Genomic DNA, 19,663 nt, shown 5'->3' on the forward strand with positions numbered 1-19,663 from the left:
TAGTGATAAACCATTTATCAGTTTTTGGTGTGTGCCTTCCTTTCACAAACGGTACAACATATCGAGCAATGATATTGCGTATTACAGTGAAAATAGCAACTTTCAATTTTGTACCATCTACATTCAAAATGAACACTATTCCCTTTAAGAAAGGAACAGCTGTAGTTTTGGATACAGCCTCTCCTCCCTCCCAAGATGCACAGCCTCTTCCCCCCCCCCCCCTCCCAAGATGCACAGCCTCTCCCCTTTCAGTTATATACATCCTCCTTAATAGCCACCTCCCATTTATTTATTTTATATATAGTCCATATATACCCCCATCAAGTTTATTTATATACAGAGGCCCCGCAGTATCAATAGTTGGCCAGCAAAAATAATAAAACTTATACTAACATGCAGTCCATGTGCTCCCACGCCGCGCAGTTCTTGCCTCCTCCCGGCTCGTCAGCGGCAGCTCCATATATGAATCGCACCTGTGTCTTAAAGAGACAAGTGCGATTTATTTACTTACAGCAATAGGCGCCCGAATCGGCCTCATTAGCAGCACATTCTGCCACTCCTCAAAGGGCTCTGAATTCTTGACGCCTGAGGCGAGATTTTCATCTCTCCTCATGGCATATGTGGCCCTGGTTAGACCTATCAATCGGGACTAATGAGGAAAGCCAGTGCAGAGAACACTGCATATACAGGAGTCAGGATTCAATTGTTATCATTGGACGACTCTCATCTCATGTGAGATGCATATATGTTTACAAACAGATTTTTTTAACATTGCAGCCATGGAAAGGAACCATTTAGGGATATGAAGTATTTATTTTGGGTGGGTTTATTTTTTAATAAGAGTTGTGAGCATTGCTGACATAGGAAGAAATTTACCCCAGATGTTGCTTGTGGTGTTGCTGCTTCTTCATCTAAGCTTTGATCTTTTAACAAACATCTGCATTAATAATCTTGTCAGGGAAAATCAATGTCCTATGAGTTTTTAGCAGCTTTTGTCAGCAATGGATTGTAAGACATATGGCTGCTTTTTAATTCAACTGTGTGTAATATGTTGGCCACTGTGTGGCACTGTACTATCCACAAGGCTGCAAAGTTTGCTGGTTTTTGTATTTTTCTGCTGTAATGATTTGAGTGTTCTCTGTCGACATGTACATCAATCCATTTCCATTGTACTGCTCCAACATAGGAGCAAAATAACAAAAATGACAGTGCTCAACACAACTGACTACAATAATTTCAAGGGACAATATGGAGCGTATTGCTTTGCTATTGTGTTTGACATTTTTGACAGAATTTTCCATAAGAGGCTTCTAATGAAGCTTCCAGTGCACATGTGATTAGATACTAAGGTGATGTGAACGCAAAGAAGACAATTCTGCCAGTTTGCATCCATTTGGCTGCTTTTCATAGATCCCTATAAAACTCGATCCGTGAAAAATGCTTTACTTTTTTAATGGACTTGGATGCATGGTTCATTAAAATAAAACAAGTGCACTCATCCATTTAAAAAGTATTGCATTTAGTACAGCCATGTGCCATCTATACAAAGATTGGAGATCCATGGCCATATTCCACTCTTGTGGGCAAGAACCCTTAGAAAAATGGCCCTTTACCAGCCCAAAAAGTAGGGGTGTCCAGCTCCAGCACACATGTCCTCCTAGAGTACAGAACCCAGGTTCACCCCTATTTTCTGTGACATTGAAGGTGAAAGCAGTGTAACTCCTGATCAGATTTGTGGCATTATAAAAAGTAAATATATTTACATTTAATGGATTGTTTTGGTATATTTTCTTTTCATTTACACCTATTCTCTTATGGAAGGGATTTTTTTTTTATAGTAAATATTTTACCAAGCAATGCCTTTCCTTACTGTGTTTTGTTTATGTTTTTTTGTCATTTTGGACTTTTATTTAGTTAGCCATTCATTTAGTTAAATTTCCAAATATTTTTTTTGTCATATTTAGATTTTTAATTCTTGCAGGTCTGAAATCTGTAATGTCTTATTTTATTTGTATATGTCCCCCATGCGTTATAAAGCATATGATGGCACTATATAAATAAAGATTATTATTATATAGTATGGATCAAGATGAAAGGATTCTTAATACGAAGCTGTGCTCCCAATTAGATGGAGCGCCGTTGAGCATAGCCCTTCATTTCTGTGCGTACAAGTGCAAGGCTACCCTCTGTTCATTGCTGTGCAAGATGTAAGAAAGGGGATGTCTCCTTTTCATTGTGGCTTTGGTGACAAAGGAATTCCTATTTGAATTACTCTGCTTTCTGTGAGCCCCCTCCTAGGCTTTGCTTAACAGCAGTCGGTCATTGCAGTGTCCTGACGTCATTCAGTGTGTGCATAAGCTGTGCTATTGTCTTAGGAGAGAGAGTAGGGCTGTGGACTGCAGTATCTGGTTTCTGCTACCTATTTCTGCCTGCCTGCATCATACAAGAGACACATTGGCCTTCGCATCTTGCCTATTGGACTGAAAATAGAAGCTGATGATTTTTTCTGCTTGTGTCTGGGTGAGAGTGCTGTGCAGCCTTCAGCTTCAGAGGAAGGTATCTGGCAGCTGGATAGCTGGAGCTGCATTGTCTGGCTTCATGAACCCTGCTGTGTAAAAGCCTTCTATATTAACTCCATCATTTCATCCTAATTTATTAACGCCGGATCTGCCGCCAGCCATGTTTGGTACAGAGTCCTCGTGTAAGTAAATGAGGCTTTCTTTTCCTTCTTGTTGGCGCTACATTAGAAATGATTGTGTTTTCTGCTAGTCTATGTGTTTAGGCTTTCATCTTCCTAGCTGCAGAGCAGCGGCTTTCCCAGAATATATTGTCAGTGATTCCTCTGAGCCATTAATGGATCTTTGGATGTGCCTATACGAGCTGTCTGTCGGGAGGGATGGATGCAGGATGAAGATGCTGCCTGCTTTTAGATGAAAGAAAGAGCCTGACAGCTGCCCGGCTGCAGGGTGGCCGCATCTTACATTTAATAAATCCATTATTAAGGCAAAATGAGAACTGTATTAAATATTAAAATGCTGGATTAGTCTTTGTGAAGGTGATGGGTTTTATGTTTCTGTTGGAGCCTCAATCATCCATAAAGTACATGATTCCTAACCATTAACCTTATATAACATTAGTATCACTGGGAGCTGCAGGATCAGCCATTACAGGGGCTGGCGTTGCTTAAAATACAGATTTGTAGACCAGGGCTGTAGTGCTTCCACTTTACTGTGTATGACCACACAAAGAATATACATGAAACACGTGTATTTGCTCTATTTAGGGGCGCACTTGTGAGGCGGCGGTTATATTTGTATTGGTGTTGTGTGGCATAGGTCATTATCCATCCACACTACATCTAGTAATAAAGCTCTGATTGACAGAGTCTTTATCAGTGACATGGTGCTGCAGGTGCCACCAGACAGCTCTTCATAGTCACCCAGTGCTCTGACCTAACCTGGTTTAAGTGCATTACACAGGACTGTGTGTATATATAATAATAATTCTTTATATAGCGCCTACAGATTACACAGCACTTTACAAAGCATGCCAAATTGGTGTATATATATACTATGGGAAAAAAGACCATATTATCCACCATTTTACATTAGTTTTTATATATAACGTAATTGGGAAGTGTGATTGTGATAAAAGATTAGTATTTTCTTTATTTGACATGTTTGTTACAATAATGTGTGATTTACACAGTGTAGGATTATATGGTTGAGAGATGCAGTTCTAATATTTTACAGAATATACTTCTTCTCGAGTTTCCAGGTTTAGGAAATCACTGCCTCACGTTTTTATTGTGTGACAAGTGAAAGGACTTTTTTTTTGGGCTCTGTGCACCTTGTGGAAGGTGAGGAAAGACATTTTAGGTGTCCAGGAGATGAGTAGCAGGAGGAAGGAGGATGCTGCTGGACCATTCCATAGACATGACTTGCAGTGCCTTTGTATATGACGGGATCCACTGTACTAAAAGGCTGCTCCCTTTATCTCTTGCACATGGCTTTCTGTTAAAGCCACAGACATACTATCTGTTTGCTCTCTGCTGCTAGCTGTTTCTGTTCCCAAGGCAACCAGATTGCTAATAAAGAGGAGGGGGTTGCCATTGTGCTCATTGTAGCATGGCAGCAGCAGAATGCAGAGACAGGGGAGTGCTCAAATGCATCACCTGCACTTCTCATCACTTACCAGTGTTTATTACTCTATTATCTCTTATAGATCAATATATATATATATATATATATATATGTGTTATAAAGATGGACTACTTTTATGTTACCTATAAGCAGAAAGCATGGACGTCAAAATAAACATCTTATCGTAGTCTCTAATATATGTACAGCCCCCCCCGGGTTACGTACAAGATAGGTTCTGCAGGTTTGTTCTTAAGTTGAATTTGTATGTAAGATCGGAACTGTATATTTGATAATTGTAGCTCCAGACAAAATCTTTTGGTTCTCTGTGACAATTGGATTTTAAAAATGTTGGATTGTCATAAGAACCAGGATTAACCATAAAGGTTCATTGCAGACACCTGTGATAACTGTTATAGCTGGTCATTGTTGCCCAGGGCTAAAGTAAATTACCAGCATCCAGTAGATCTGTTTGTAACTAGGGGTCGTATGTAAGTCGGGTGTTCTTAAGTAGATGATCGCCGTGTAATAAGGGAAGGTAACAGATTTTCTGCATGTAAAAGTTTTTTATTCTAGACTTGAAGGACTAAGCAGACACACAATCCATCAGCTTGGTTGTGGTTTATTAAAAAAAAAAAACTGTAAAGAGCTAATGACTTTAAGTAAGGAACTAGCTTTTACTTTTGATGAGAGAAAGTTCACTTCAAGATGCAGTCATGGAGAAAATAACATTCCCTTTTTCAAGAGGCTGACTTTAGTTGTGTTATCCTCGCCAGCTTCTATACAACAGATTACGGTACTTGGTCGCTTTTCATAAAAATAAACCATTGTTGGACAAGGTTCACATGTTACTTTTGTGAAGAATTGGAGGGTTGCACACAGAAATGTATAGCACTCTTATACCATGCCCTCTCCATACAGGATTAATAACATAAAGCTATACTATTACAGTGTATATCAAGAAGGGGTTAATCCTTAAGATCTGAAACTGTGCTGGCCATATAAGATAGATCCATACAGCAGTAAGTAATGCCGGGAAAGGTTTATTTTAAAATTGTAACATCTAACAATTATTTTAGTGTCCCTATTGGATCACTGCAACCTGGGACTATAGTAGAGCATTCAGAGAGCTTCACCAGAGGTCACAGTGGGCAGAGCGGTCAGTTTGTAACTAGGCTTGTCTGTAAGTCGGGTGTCCTCAAAGAGGACCTGTCAACGTAAGCAGCTCCGAGTGCTACAACAGATGCAGCAGTGTTACACTGGCAGACACTGCCTTGGTGTACAATAGATATGCCGGACGGCACTGTAAGTGGTCGGGCGTATTCATGAGGGGGGCGTCCGAGGCGCTGCTTCTCCCCTGGACCCTTCTCCCACTTCATAGGCCGGCGGTGACTGCTGAGCTTCATGTGTCTGTAACCGCCCCAATACCGCCCCCTCATGAATATGCCAGACCACTTACAGTGCGGTCTGGCGTTTCTATTGTACACCACGGCAGTGTCTGCTAGCGTTATCATAGGGTTCCACAGGGCAACACTGCTACATCTGTTGTAGCACTGGGAGCTGCTTACTTTGGTAAGCAGCTTCTAGTGCCTTTTTATGGGTGACTGGATCTCTTTAACTCCAAAGTGACCAACCTCATGCAGGAGATCTGGTAATGATGTCTCTAGATGCAGGACCTTCAATTACAGTGAATGGAGCTTTCTGAAGAATAGAGCTTGACTTCAGTGTTAAAATCCTGCCTCCTTGACTTTATACTACCAATTTACATTTCACTTCATAGTTGATTTTCTAGATGATGTCGCCACACTAGGTCATGAAAGAAACACAATCAAGAATGTGTTCACTTGTTTGACAACATACTGGTAGTGGTTTATTAGATCAATTTCTAATGGCCAGTTCCCTTTAAATGAAATCTACCAGCAGAATGTTGCTTTTCATCTTCTTTGTGTTACTCTATATATTCTCCTGGAAAGCCCTAGCCCTTTTCTACCAAAAATTAGATTTTTAAAAATATATGCTAATCGAGCAGAGAAGCTCAGGGTTACGTTATCAAAGTCCCTTTAATTTATTCATGCCCCTCATCCTGCCCGTACTCCCATGCAGTGAAGGAAGATTCTAATGTGTCACCAGCTCTCTACATGGAGTACCAGCGGGAAGAGGTGGAGCCATGAATAAATTAAACATTGAGGTAGCCCTGAGCCCCGCCGACTTATAAGTATATTTTTAAAATAAAATAAATATTTGGTAAAATGAGGACTCTCTGGGATATAAGAGATGCTGTCCCACAAAGAAGAGTAAACACGCAGGTCAGTGTTTCTAGTGGTAGATTTTCTTTAAACATGATTATATTTAGGAATTAAATTTAATATCACTTTTACCATCATAAAAAGATTTGTTTAGTAGATATTCCTTGTTTTAGCTCTTTGAAGTTTTTCATATTTTCCCAAAACTGCAATGAGGTGGCTCCAATTTTTATGGTTGTTTTGTAATGTTTGGCAGTGTTTCCGAGGACCGTCAGCATGATAAATTGGTAGCATTTCCAATCTTGTGTGTATACAAGTCATTACACTAATGCCCCTCAATATTTGAAAAGCTGAGCATGCATTGCTATATATACCAGCTTGCCTGCTCATGGCCATTGCTTACATTAGTGGGTTATTCAGAGGCTACTGGAATTACTTGAACTTTAAAGCTAACTTATCAGGTGGTTTATTACACTGTTTCTACAAGTGTGTGTGACAGAGGAAGAAAAGCTGAGCTTTGGAATATTCAGGTTTCTTCAATTTGGATCAGGATTTGACAATAAAATGCAGAGAAATTACATGGCTACTGAGAGAGATGGTGGGGGTAATGTATTATGAGGCCGACTCCTTGTGACAATCTATGTCTGCTGCCCTCACATTTATGAAAATGGCTTTTAACCCTTGATAAATCTGCTGGCAGTGTTCCGATGTCAGTTGTTTGCGGTTGTCCCAGCACATGGACAAGGTGAGGGACTCAAACTTGTGCCTAAACAGATAGTCGCAGTTCATGAATTCAGTTCTGTTGGGGAAACTTGACTATGCAAGTTTAATGAATTTTTAGTGAAAACAGGGTCTATGTCAAAGTGACTTTGTATTGTCCTATTTTACTTTCCACTACGGCAAATAAACAATACAACAAATACACCACAACTACGTCAAAACAACGCTAAACATAGGCTAAAATGAAAATCGTACCCCCAGTGAGTCCTTCTTATCAATAGCAGTGTGGGCAGGGTATGTGCACACTGAAGGTTGCCAATCACTGTGTTTGGGAAGGGAAGCAGGACTCTGGTTACAATACAGAGAGCTTTGATGGCAGTGGCTGTTCATTTGCAGGAAAACTCCATTTTAGGATGAAAACTGCTCAAGCACTTTTTCTCTTAAAGAGAAGGGTCCTCTGCTGAGAATTATCTAGTCAGACATGTGAGCATTTATTATTCATACTTGTGATGATCAGTTGAAAATGGATCATTCGAGCAAAACACTAATTTTGGGACGTTTTGGTTCTTGTCCACCCCACAGCTTAGAAGGTCACTGCACAATATTGCAGTGTATTGAGAATTTGCTAGGGATCTATAACAGTGTGCAAAAGGCACACTGTTATAGATCCTTTCCAATAACAGGTCCTGGAGTCACATACAGACTCCAGGCTGCCATGGGAACGGATCGTCGCTCCAGGATGTTTTCAAATATGTAAGCACCCACACGCTGCTTGCATTACCTGCTGCTCACCCCTTTGTAGGTGGTAGGTAAATGGTTAACATCAGTGGTGGGTGTTGGCTGCATAATGTAGCCCCCCATCCACGATGTATGAATAGGGATCAGCTTGTGAGTCCTCTTTACACATCCTTAACCCCTTAATGCACTTTTCAGAACTTTTCTGAATACTTTTTTTTTATGATTTAGAACGTAAAACTTTTTGGGGACAAATTGACCTATTTCTCATAAAGTGATAAAATATTCAGAGCGTCTCCTCCCAAGGTTTGAAACTGTAGATTTATTTATAATTGTGGTGTTGTCTAATAAATTGCATCAGAAGGATCCATAATCCAATGTGCCATCTGTTCTGCTTTTTATTCCCAAATCGCTTTTATCTTAATGTGAAATGAAAATATTCTCATTTAATTAGCATTTTTGATCTTGTAACACATATATGGACAGCATGTAGCATGTATTTCTATGCCCCATGGTTTCCCACCGCCAAATCTGTAGTTGCTAAATAGCCTGACACGGCTGATCTAATTCAGAGAGGAAAAGAAAATGACTCTAGCTGTCATGACTCTACAGATATTTCAGAGAGTCTATGTGCACCTTACAATTTACACATAAGTCATTAGAGGCTTGCCATATGTTACAACTGTCCAAATTCTCAGATTACACTATTGTTTTCCCATGGGTAAAATGTGTGTTGTATTGCAGTTAGCAAAATCTTTGTGTATTTTTCATTGCAAAAACACATATTTTTTAATTATTAAGTTGATAGGTTTACTCTTCAAGGCTGGGTTTATGTCACATTTTTTTGTATACACTAAGCGTATACGTCACTCCCTCCTCCATTTATTAAAGCACTTGCACCAGTTTTCTGTCTGACGTGAATGTGCAAACTGCTTGCACATGTACTTCTGCAGCGTGAACAAAGTGCACCAAAAATGGTGCACACTTCTAGAGCAGTGCAGGAGGCACCAGATTCTTGAAAATTGTGCACCACAATTCCTACATCTGGCGCACCCTATACACTTCACAGGCAAAGCGCACATAGTGCACTGTTTTTGATAAATGTGGGCCAAGGGTTTTTGTCCGTGTGATGGAAGGATTTTCATTGTTTTGTATGTCGTGGGAACAAACATTAAAGGGAACCTGTCACCAGGGACCTAATTTTCACTAAATACAGTTTGTAGAAACCCATCACACCTGCCTTTTCTGAGCATTTTCATTACAATACAGGCAGTCTCCGGGTTACATACAAGATAGGGTCTGGAGGTTTGTTCTTAAGTTGAATTTGTATGTAAGTCGAAACTGTATATTTTATAATGGAAGTTCTAGACAATTTTTTTTCTTTTGCTCCAGTGACAATTGGAGTTTCAAAATTTTTGGTTTAATTGGACCAAGAATTATCAATAAAGCTTCATTACAGACATTTTACAGCTGATCATTACAGACTGGGACTATAGTAAAGCATCCAGAGAGCTTCACCAGAGGTCACATGGGGCAGAGGGTTCCGTCTGTAACTATGGGTTGTCTGTAAGTCGGGTGTCCTTAAGTAGGGGACCGCCTGTATATAATTGTATGTTGTAACTTACCTTGACAAAATTCTCTGTGTAGTCACAGGGCTTGGGCTTTGGGTTGGATGCATTTCAAAAAACATGTGACTTGTCTGTGTTACTCACTTCTTTAGCTCTCAGCCCCCATCTTTGTGCTCCTGTACAGCTCCTCCCTTCTGCTCCTTCACAGGTCATAGCCTGGTGAGCTGACATCAGGGAGGGAGGGAGGAGTTGTTGTACAGGAGCACAAAGATGGGGGGCCAAGAGCTGAGCAGCCTGCAGCACAGACAAGTCGCTTGTTGTGTGTGTTTTTTTTTTTTTTTTTGTTAAATGCATCCAAACCAAAGCCCAACCGCTGGGACTACACAGAGGATTTTGTCAGGGTGCAAGATAAGTTATAACACACAATTATAGTGTAATGCAAATGCTTAGAGAAGGCAAAAAAGCAGATTTGCACTGCAGGTGTGATGGGCTTCTACAACCTGTCTTTAGTGAAAATGACATCCCTGGTGACAGGTTCTCTTTAACAATAAAGCTTTACTGCAGAGACCTTTTGATGATTTTTTTTTTTTTAATCATTGTGTCCTGGAGTTAAAGTACAGTAAAATGCCAGCAGCCATTGAGCTTCACCAGAGCTCACAGTGGGAAGAGAGCTCCGTTGGTAACTAGGGGTGGTCTGTAAGTCGAGTGTTCCTAAGTTGGACTGCCTGTACATAGCACCCATAGCACACGCATGGAAGTTCATGTTGTTTTTTTTGTTCCATAAAATACATTAAAAAGTGGCATTACCTTCTGCTGTTTCTCCCATGCAAGTTTATGGAAAATTTACGAGGAGGACAAGTATCCATCACATTACAATTAATCCACCACCGTATTGGGGTTGTATGGGTTGTTGCTGTGTAGCCTCCCAGCTACTGTGTATATTGTAATAAAAATTAACAAAGCAAAAAATTCATGCATGGACTGCATTATTCTATAATGAAAACTAACTTGTAACTATCTAGGTTGCAAGTGAACAAATTTCATTACTCTTGTCAGTATTTTGTGCTGAGTCTATATTGTTGCATTGGTTCAACTCTGCTCCCCTGTGTGTTCTTGAGAAATGCATGAACAACTCCACTAGAGTCTAATTTTGAGGAAACAAACATGCTCCCTATAGATGAAATATGAAGAATTATGAGTGCAAATCAATATTCAAGTCCATGTGATGCTATAGAGAAGTCTCGCAGCAGCTGTTTTTGTTTTTTGTTGGGTTTTTTTTGCGTTATGGAGTCATCCCTTGGATGTTTCCTTAGAAGAAAACGGGAGAATCAGCAGCTCAATCGAGAATTGACCTGTTTGGTACCTAAAAACAGTTTGTATACATTAGGACTCTTTTTCACATTGGCGTCATTTTTCAAATCCGTGGTTCAGTGATTCCATGGATGCCTCACAAAGCCATTGTTTTCAAGCCAATGCTTGTTATTTTACTGATGCGTTGTCCATAGAAAAAATTCTGAAACCTGCCCTATTTTTTGCACAGATGCGGATCATGGAAGTCCATAGTCTATGGATATGCGAAAAAAATGGAGTGCTGTGCCCTGCTGTTTCCAGCATTCTCAAATATATCAAATGGAGCTGCAGGATGCATGCTAGACTTGCAGCTCCATCAATTAAATTTTGGGGCACCACAACCTAACTGTATATCATGGTGGTGTTAAATTAGAGCACCGCAGTGTATTATCATGTTGTGGTAATTGCAGAAGCAATCAGGGCATGAGCCCATCATATAATGATAGCTGGTTTCATGTTGCAGAGGCTATGGTCAGTATAAACATGTGGGTGAGCTGCAGCAATCAGAACTGAAGTCCCCTCCCCAGACAACCAAAAAATTAAAAAATTAATAAGAAACAAAAGAAAAATCCCTTCCCCCGTTCTATTCTGTTAAAACCCTTATATGATTTTTACATTTTTTTTAAACATAATACATTTTGGTTTAAATAAACGCTAATTTTTATTTAAACCACTTTGAAAATGCTGTAAAATAAATACACAGCATTTTTACAAAATTGGGGATTGTCATCTCCTTCCCAGACTTGGTAAAAAGCGATCATACCCAAATTACCGATGAATAAAAAAATTACCTCCACTGGTTGTCCATGGAAAAATTAACAGGTTATGACTTTTAAAAGTTGGCAATGAAACACTATTTTTTTTTTTTTTTTAAAGAATAGTTAAGGGAATTTATTAAGACTAGCATATTGAGTGTCAGTCTTGATTTTCCATTTGCTGGATTTATCAAAAAGCTCCATTCTATTAGTAAAACCGGAGGTACGCACAGCCACTGGAATTAAATTTCCACCAGTTCAGATGATTGTCACACACCCTTTTGTAAAGTGTGGCTCGTGGGCCAAAAACCCAACAAAAAGTCTAAATTCCTGGCCATGCCTCACAAATTGACTTCTTTTTCTGCTTTGCCCACCCGAAAACTGGCAGACAAGGCATAGTGAATTATCCCCAGGGTTTTCATCCTATTACACTAACAATAGGCATCATGCAAATCCTAATGACAGAATAAAAGTATTATTATTTATGTCATAGGATAAAATAATATGATAATATGCTGGAATTAGTGTTTTTTTTCATATATAATCTAATATATATATTATAGTACTTTAACTGGACACTTTCAGTTTGTCACCCAAATAACAAACCCTCAACCTGTGACACACATGGAAAAATGGGTTTTAGCATTTGATATGGAGGAAAAGGTGCCACCTCCCCTCGGGAGGACTGAACATCTCTTGCCATTCAAGGTGTCTCCCAAGTGATGTCACAGTCCTTATATGGACAGTGGTATCACAGGGGAACCTTTCTGAGTTTACGCTCAGCGTGGGATGGATACAATTCTTTACATCTGCCTACCATAGGCTTCAATGGCCTTTGCTGAGCATATACTTTGCTTACTGTGTTTTTCCATTATGCACTTTGCACAGTATACAACATGTGCAGACAGAGGCAAAAACTATATGCTTTTGTATAAGTATATTGGTACACTTGCCGTATCCACTGAGAGCATCAAAAAAAATGTGTGAATAAGCCTAAAGTGAACGGCTAATATTTTATTTTTGTTTGTCTATTTTCCACTCTGCATGTCAGCAGTTCTGTGATGTATGGATCCTTGTCCCATGTTGGAGAAATTTCATCTATATAGATCTTTTATTGCACTCGATCTGATGCACCAGTTCTTGTGGTGTAAATTGGTGGTGCTCTGTGTAGCAGGAAAACAAAGAAGTCTAGCACTGTGTAGTCCATACATATTTTATGCCGATGAGTAACAAAATATGATTGTAGTGCACAAGCTAATTTGCTGGACTTGTAGTACTAAGTGTAGTTACATGTCATTATTCTCCTCTTACCAACCCTCTGTAATATTACGGGGGTTGTATTATAAAATTGAAAATGTAGTCTCAACAGCCTGTAGATCCAAAAAAATTCAACCGTTTCCTGAGAATTCTAGTTAGCACTGGAGACTATGGTGCAAATTCCATTTTCTTAGAACTATATTTTTGGGTTTTTGCAAGTGAAGGAAACGTAACCATGGTTGAGTTACTTGTGTTTTTGGTGGTTTCATGCCATTTTTGCTAATTATTGTAATGGTGAACCTGGTAATCAACATCCAAGGGGTAAGAACTGGGATTTTCTTTTGACTTCAGGGTCTACAAAATCATAATATTATTTATTTATTTTTTTGCAAAGCGACTCCAATAGGGTCAAGTGACTACCATAATCTTGGCAAGCCTATCCTTCAAGATTTCTGTAAAATTTCAACTCCATTAGACATATACAAAACTACGTCATGCAAGTATTATTTTGTGATTTTATTTAACTTTTAAAGAATGCCTATCCTTACAATGGTGTCTCCAAACAGTAAAGAAATCTGTCAGAGTTTAGAACAAAAGCTGCTAAATACCTTTTAAAACGAACCGGATAATGTGGTTTAGTAATTGGCTTACATTTTAATACAGCTTTAAACAGATTAGTACATGGCCTGTGAAGTAACGCATAGCAGAGCATACCTTTGTCCATCACAATGTACTTGGAGAAGCTCTACAAATCTAGTTTAGAACTGGGCATGTCCAGGTACTACAGATTTACTCCTTCAAACACTGTCACTTGAGATCATAGTAAATTATATCTCATTTATGGCTCTTTCAGACTAGTGTGTCCATTGCTCATCTGTGAGAAAAAACCTTTTCAGTCCATTTTAGATGGCACTTGGTCCCTCAACCTCCTCTGAAAATAAATTTTACTTAAAGAGGACCTGTCACCCAATTGATCGGCACTAGGTGCTGCTTACTAAAGTAAGCAGCTCCAACTGCTTGATCAAACTCCGCAGTGTTAGATTGATATCGTTACCGGAAAGGTCCGGTAACGCTATCTAACACTGCGGCAGGGTATAGTGTAAACATCGGACAGCTCATGTATTCATGAGGGGGCGGTCCGAGGCGCTGCCTCTTCCTCGGACCACCCCGCTCGCTCCATAGGCCGGCAGTGACTGCGGCGCACTAGTCACTAGTCAGTCACTGCGAGCTGTCCGACAATTACATTGTACCCCGCTGCAGTGTTTGATAGCACTGCAGCAATAAAGCCTGGCAGGCAGGGAAAGGGGACATGATCACATATAAATAACAGTGGCTTCTAACAGTGCCCCTGAGGAAGCCACTGTTAGTGGCTATACGCGTGGGGCTTCTCCCAGCCCCTTTCCCTGCCTGCCAGGCTTTATTGGTAACTATAATGATTCACTTATCTACCATGCTTCTTTGTCATCTTTCGCCATTTTTTGTATTGGTGCAGCTAGGCAGGCATAGGGTTTGGGGCTGAGTAGGGAGGTTGTGTCTTGGTGGGCATTATCATGTGCCCTAACCTCCCTTGGGTTCTTGTATAGAGGATTTTGTTCCTTTTTAAATGCTTTTATTGGCTTTTTGGTTTGGTGTGATAATTGATTTGTTTATTCATTAATAAAGATTATATATTTTGGCATAGCACATGTTCTGTCTATATTTGTACTTCATTCACTTTTCCATGTGCCCAGATTTACTAGTTTTGTATATGTTGTTCCTCCTTCATGATTTGATATATTTATAAGGAGCCTTTATATTGAGTCTGTCAGTGAAAAATCTGCACTGGGAAGCCCAGCAGTGCATTTTGACACCGATTTTTTTCCATTAGTAAATCAATGTCACATACTGCAGCGTAAACATACCCATTCTGATCGATAAGGGCTACAATTCAGGATGAAAATTATAAGAATGAGATCCTAGATTTGCGGTGCAAAAGCGGTACTCCCTGATGCATCACAAACTTTCAAACAGCTCATTGGCAGGGGTGCCAGGTGCCCTCTATGTGGGTACTAATCACCTTTCTCAAGAATAAAAGAAAAGGTCCCTTTTATAGAGGTTTCCCCACACTGCCACATGTCAGATGCTTGGGGCTTACCTGCTGGAGATTCATGTCGATCCTGATAACTGGGGCGCTCAAGTGGCCCTGATTACTCAACATGAGTACTGCTTACAAGCCCCTATAAATGAAACCATTGAAGGTCTGTCAGGATACTCTAGTTTTCTAGAACCTTATTCTTTGTATTTTCACGTTGACTGTTTTATGTACTGACGTCATGCGTAATTCAGCATTGAACTATTTTCACGTAGCTAATTTTTTTTTCCGCTTTAAATCAAATCTAGGAAATACCTAAATAATGTCCATATGTGTGAAATGAATGCATTTAAGTTTGTTGTACCGTCATTCCATAATTCACTGCAGTACTGAACTGAACAAATTCTTTTGAGATCTGTGTGATTTTATGTGTTTGTTGTTATTTCTAGCACAACATATCTTATATGTAATTGCTACCTATGGAGACATTTTACAGCTTTATGCATTATTTTATGGAGTGTAACTTGAAAGTGGTATCATAGAAATTATGGCAAAATCTATACAATTTTTAAATCAATGTTATTACTCTATACAATTCAGACATACAGTATTGATAACATCCATTGATCTTAACATATTACTTTTTTCTCTTTCAGTGAGTATGTTTTTGAATACGCTAACCCCTAAATTTTACGTCGCCCTGACTGGCACATCCTCCCTCATTTCCGGACTTATTTTGGTAAGTAAACAAAATTAATATTTTATTGCATTTTTTATATTCCCACTTCTAATTAAAGTGATTGTACCAGAAATAATGACATCTCCCTTTAAGATGATTTTCTGAGTTAAACCAAGAGGCCTATAGAAATTTTTTTTTTTTTTTTTACTGGCACTCTAGTATCTGGGCCTCCTGTAAGTGGCGATGTCACATTCTTTGTGCACATGATGGCTGAGCCGACCATTTTTTAAATCAAATGCCATTTAAACTTTGGACAAATGGGATGGGGATTGTTGCAGAATGTTCTTGCTGTGGCAAAACCAGCCATAAAAACTGGCTTCTGCCCTGATTTCTCAGCAACAGACAGCTAAATTTACCAAGCTTTCAATTACAAAGAAGTTTTCGGCACACAACAGAAGTAAACATTCCTCTGCTACACAACAGAGCTACATTTTTACAAAATTACTAGAACATTTTAAATTAATATTCAGCCAATTGTTTATTATTACTCTTCAAAAATTACATTCCTCAGAAGCTGTGGAGTATTAATAGGAGCAGTATTAATAGGAGTATTTTTGCGATATATCATTTATAATATTAGAAGTCACCGTTTATAGGTACTTTCTTGGTCTCATGGAACTCCTTCTTATAGCAGAAAGTTTATTATTCCATAAAGTGATGCTACAGTTTCACTAATGGAACTTTCTATAAATAACTATACTGTATACTAACTATACATAAATAACACGCCATTTAATTTGGATAAAAATGGCCGCAATGCTTTATTTTTAGTTACCATATACACTCACCGGCCACTTTATTAGGTACACATGTCCAACTGCTCGTTAACACTTAATTTCTAATCAGCCAATCACATGGCGGCAACTCAGTGCATTTAGGCATGTAGACATGGTCAAGACAATCTCCTGCAGTTCAAACCGAGCATCAGTATGGGGAAGAAAGGTGATTTGAGTGCCTTTGAACGTGGCATGGTTGTTGGTGCCAGAAGGGCTGGTCTGAGTATTTCAGAAACTGCTGATCTACTGGGATTTTCACGCACAACCATCTCTAGGGTTTACAGAGAATGGTCCGAAAAAGAAAAAACATCCAGTGAGCGGCAGTTCTGTGGGCGGAAATGCCTTGTTGATACCAGAGGTCAGAGGAGAATGGGCAGACTGGTTCGAGCTGATAGAAAGGCAACAGTGACTCAAATCGCCACCCGTTACAACCAAGGTAGGCAGAAGAGCATCTCTGAACGCACAGTACGTCAAACTTTGAGGCAGATGGGCTACAGCAGCAGAAGACCACACCGGGTGCCACTCCTTTCAGCTAAGAACAGGAAACTGAGGCTACAATTTGCACAAGCTAATTGAAATTGGACAGTAGAAGATTGGAAAAACGTTGCCTGGTCTGATGAGTCTCGATTTCTGCTGTGACATTCGGATGGTAGGGTCAGAATTTGGCGTCAACAACATGAAAGCATGGATCCATCCTGCCTTGTATCAACGGTTCAGGCTGGTGGTGGTGGTGTCATGGTGTGGGGAATATTTTCTTGGCACTCTTTGGGCCCCTTGGTACCAATTGAGCATCGTTGCAACGCCACAGCCTACCTGGGTATTGTTGCTGACCATGTCCATCCCTTTATGACCACAATGTATCCAACATCTGATGGCTACTTTCAGCAGGATAATGCGCCATGTCATAAAGCTGGAATCATCTCAGACTGGTTTCTTGAACATGACAATGAGTTCACTGTACTCAAATGGCCTCCACAGTCACCAGATCTCAATCCAATAGAGCATCTTTGGGATGTGGTGGAACGGGAGATTCGCATCATGGATGTGCAGCCGACAAATCTGCGGCAACTGTGTGATGCCATCATGTCAATATGGACCAAAATCTCTGAGGAATGCTTCCAGCACCTTGTTGAATCTATGCCACGGAGAATTGAGGCAGTTCTGAAGGCAAAAGGGGGTCCAACCCGTTACTAGCATGGTGTACCTAATAAAGTGGCCGTGTCCCTGTGCTGTCCGTCACAGGGATCGTGATGTCAGCCGCTCACTGATGTAACTAACTGCGCCGGCATCGGCACAATCTGTCAGCAAGTGGCTGACGTCATGGCGCCTGCGACGAAGCTCATGGGGACACAGAGCCAATGCCGGAGCATCGCTGTATAGAAGGGGATCTGCCGGGGAGGGGCGTCAGAAGGCGAGTACACTGTTTGTTTTTTTCCTACCGGCATTATATTGGGTGCATGGGTAGGCTATATACTGGGGGGGCAGGTGCTGCAGGCTATATACTATAGGGGGTGACAGTCGATACACTACATGGTGCTGGCAGCCTATACACTACATGGTGCTGGTAGCCTATATACTGGGGAGGCTGTGGCCAATGCATTTCCTACCCCAACTATCCCAACCTTCCGGATGTCTGCTGGCGCTGTGGGGCAGCTGGTGGATCGATGCTCCATATATGGTGGAAGTGCGATAAGATCAAGTTCTTCTGGGAGAGTGTACAGCACATATGCTGGCATACAGTTATCAATCCTAGGATGTTTCTGCTGTCCATCCTCCCAGGCACTTTCCGGTCCCAGAAGAAGGGGCTCCTGCACTTCTTTATTGAGCGAAAGTTTGTTGAGCTATGGCAGCCGTGGTTCCTTTTTAAAGTTACCACTGGAGTATGATAAGTTGTTCAATTAATGGTTGGGTCTTTTAGTAATCTATTTTTCGCCTAGATACTTGTCTGCGTTAACCCCCTTCCCTGGATGTGTGTCCCCCCTTTTCCCCTTCCCCACTTTTCTTTTCTTTCTTTCTTTTATCCTGTTCTTTTTGTACCTTTTTACCGCCCTCACACGTTTTGCGGGTCTATTAAAGCCATGTGGGTTCATATTAAATCCCTTGCTGGGAGGAAGTATAATGGCAAGGGATTCATAACCTATGGTATAGCTCTTCATATGGCCTTTACCCCTGCCACTCGCAACATTGATTGTAAGCAATACTTCCCACCCATGGCTTCAGTAATGATAACTGATATGTCGCATGTACATACGATTTTTTGTCTAATCCTCATGCTGGCAGTCATCCACAAACCTTACCATCTCTGCTTTTGAATTGGGATATGTCTTTAATGTTGATATACTGTATGTTCATGTGTGACCCTTGCCTCAGTATTTTGTACAAGCTAATTCTTTTTCTTTTTTTTTTTTAAATACCTGTTTCTGTTCTTATAGGTTGTTAGATTTATATTAAAAATATTTTTATTAGATTTTCCAGTATGAGTGCAACAGTTTGATGGGTCCAAGTATATTTTTCTGGGAACATGCTTGATCTCTAGGAATTGGGGTTAGGGTCTCTCTCCAAACATAAATAATTTGATGTTAATAAACTGCTTTCTGCTGGAATGCCTTGGTAATATCCCTGGTGTATAGTGGAACACACAGACCTGTGCCACTATCCGCACTGTCTGTCTAATTGATTCTCTGTGGATATTTACAGCAAAATAGACATCTCCCTAAAGAAGAGCACAGCCGGTAATGAGCTATCCCTTCGGGGGCAGTACCTAATTGTTTTCTTTTCTCCAATTAGAGTGATTTTGTACTGAAAATAGATATTACTACTGTTCCTTATCATAGCAATAAGCGGGCACAGATCTTAACAGTTTTCATCAGAACCTATTTGCCTAGTGGCACATTACTAAACAACGTAGGGATTCTCTATATAGCATGCCCGGGTAAGTGAGAGCTGAATGCTTCCTGGCATTAAAAACAGTATGCAAAACTGGAAAATTTGTTTGTTGTAGCTTTTGCACCAGACATCCAAATGGTAAGAGCTAAGGCCTTTTCTCTGACTTGTCTAGGACTTTTCTGTACAATAGTGTATGTAGTATTCATTTTATGGAACTATTTATGTTAAATGGCTAAAATGTATATCCTTGCCATAGTAGTGGTTGAGGTGGCTATATCATTAAATTTGTTGTACTGCGCTGAGAGAATCTACATTGGGTGACATGTATATGCGAAAATGTCCCAAAAGGAATATGCATACACATTGGCAGTTCAAAAATGTACTTCAAATCTGTTGCTTGGCAGGGGTGTAACTGAAACTTGAA

At 40.1% G+C, this 19,663-nt stretch overlaps 1 protein-coding gene across 3 annotated transcripts in view; it reads left to right on the forward strand.

The window, feature by feature from the left end:
• The window catches only part of ST7 (suppression of tumorigenicity 7), a 73,888-nt gene that overhangs the window by 16,763 nt on the left and 37,462 nt on the right, over positions 1-19,663 (forward strand). For 2 of the 3 annotated variants that reach the window (XM_072146957.1, XM_072146955.1), the window contains exon 2: positions 15,495-15,577. In XM_072146957.1, coding sequence (XP_072003058.1) covers positions 15,495-15,577 — 83 coding nt within the window. Of the gene's footprint in view, positions 1-2,264; positions 2,702-15,494; positions 15,578-19,663 lie in introns of those variants that run through there. The other variant, XM_072146958.1, reaches the window with a different exon arrangement.

This window comes from Engystomops pustulosus, chromosome 4, assembly GCF_040894005.1.
Source record: "Engystomops pustulosus chromosome 4, aEngPut4.maternal, whole genome shotgun sequence".
Lineage (NCBI taxonomy): Eukaryota > Metazoa > Chordata > Amphibia > Anura > Leptodactylidae > Engystomops > Engystomops pustulosus.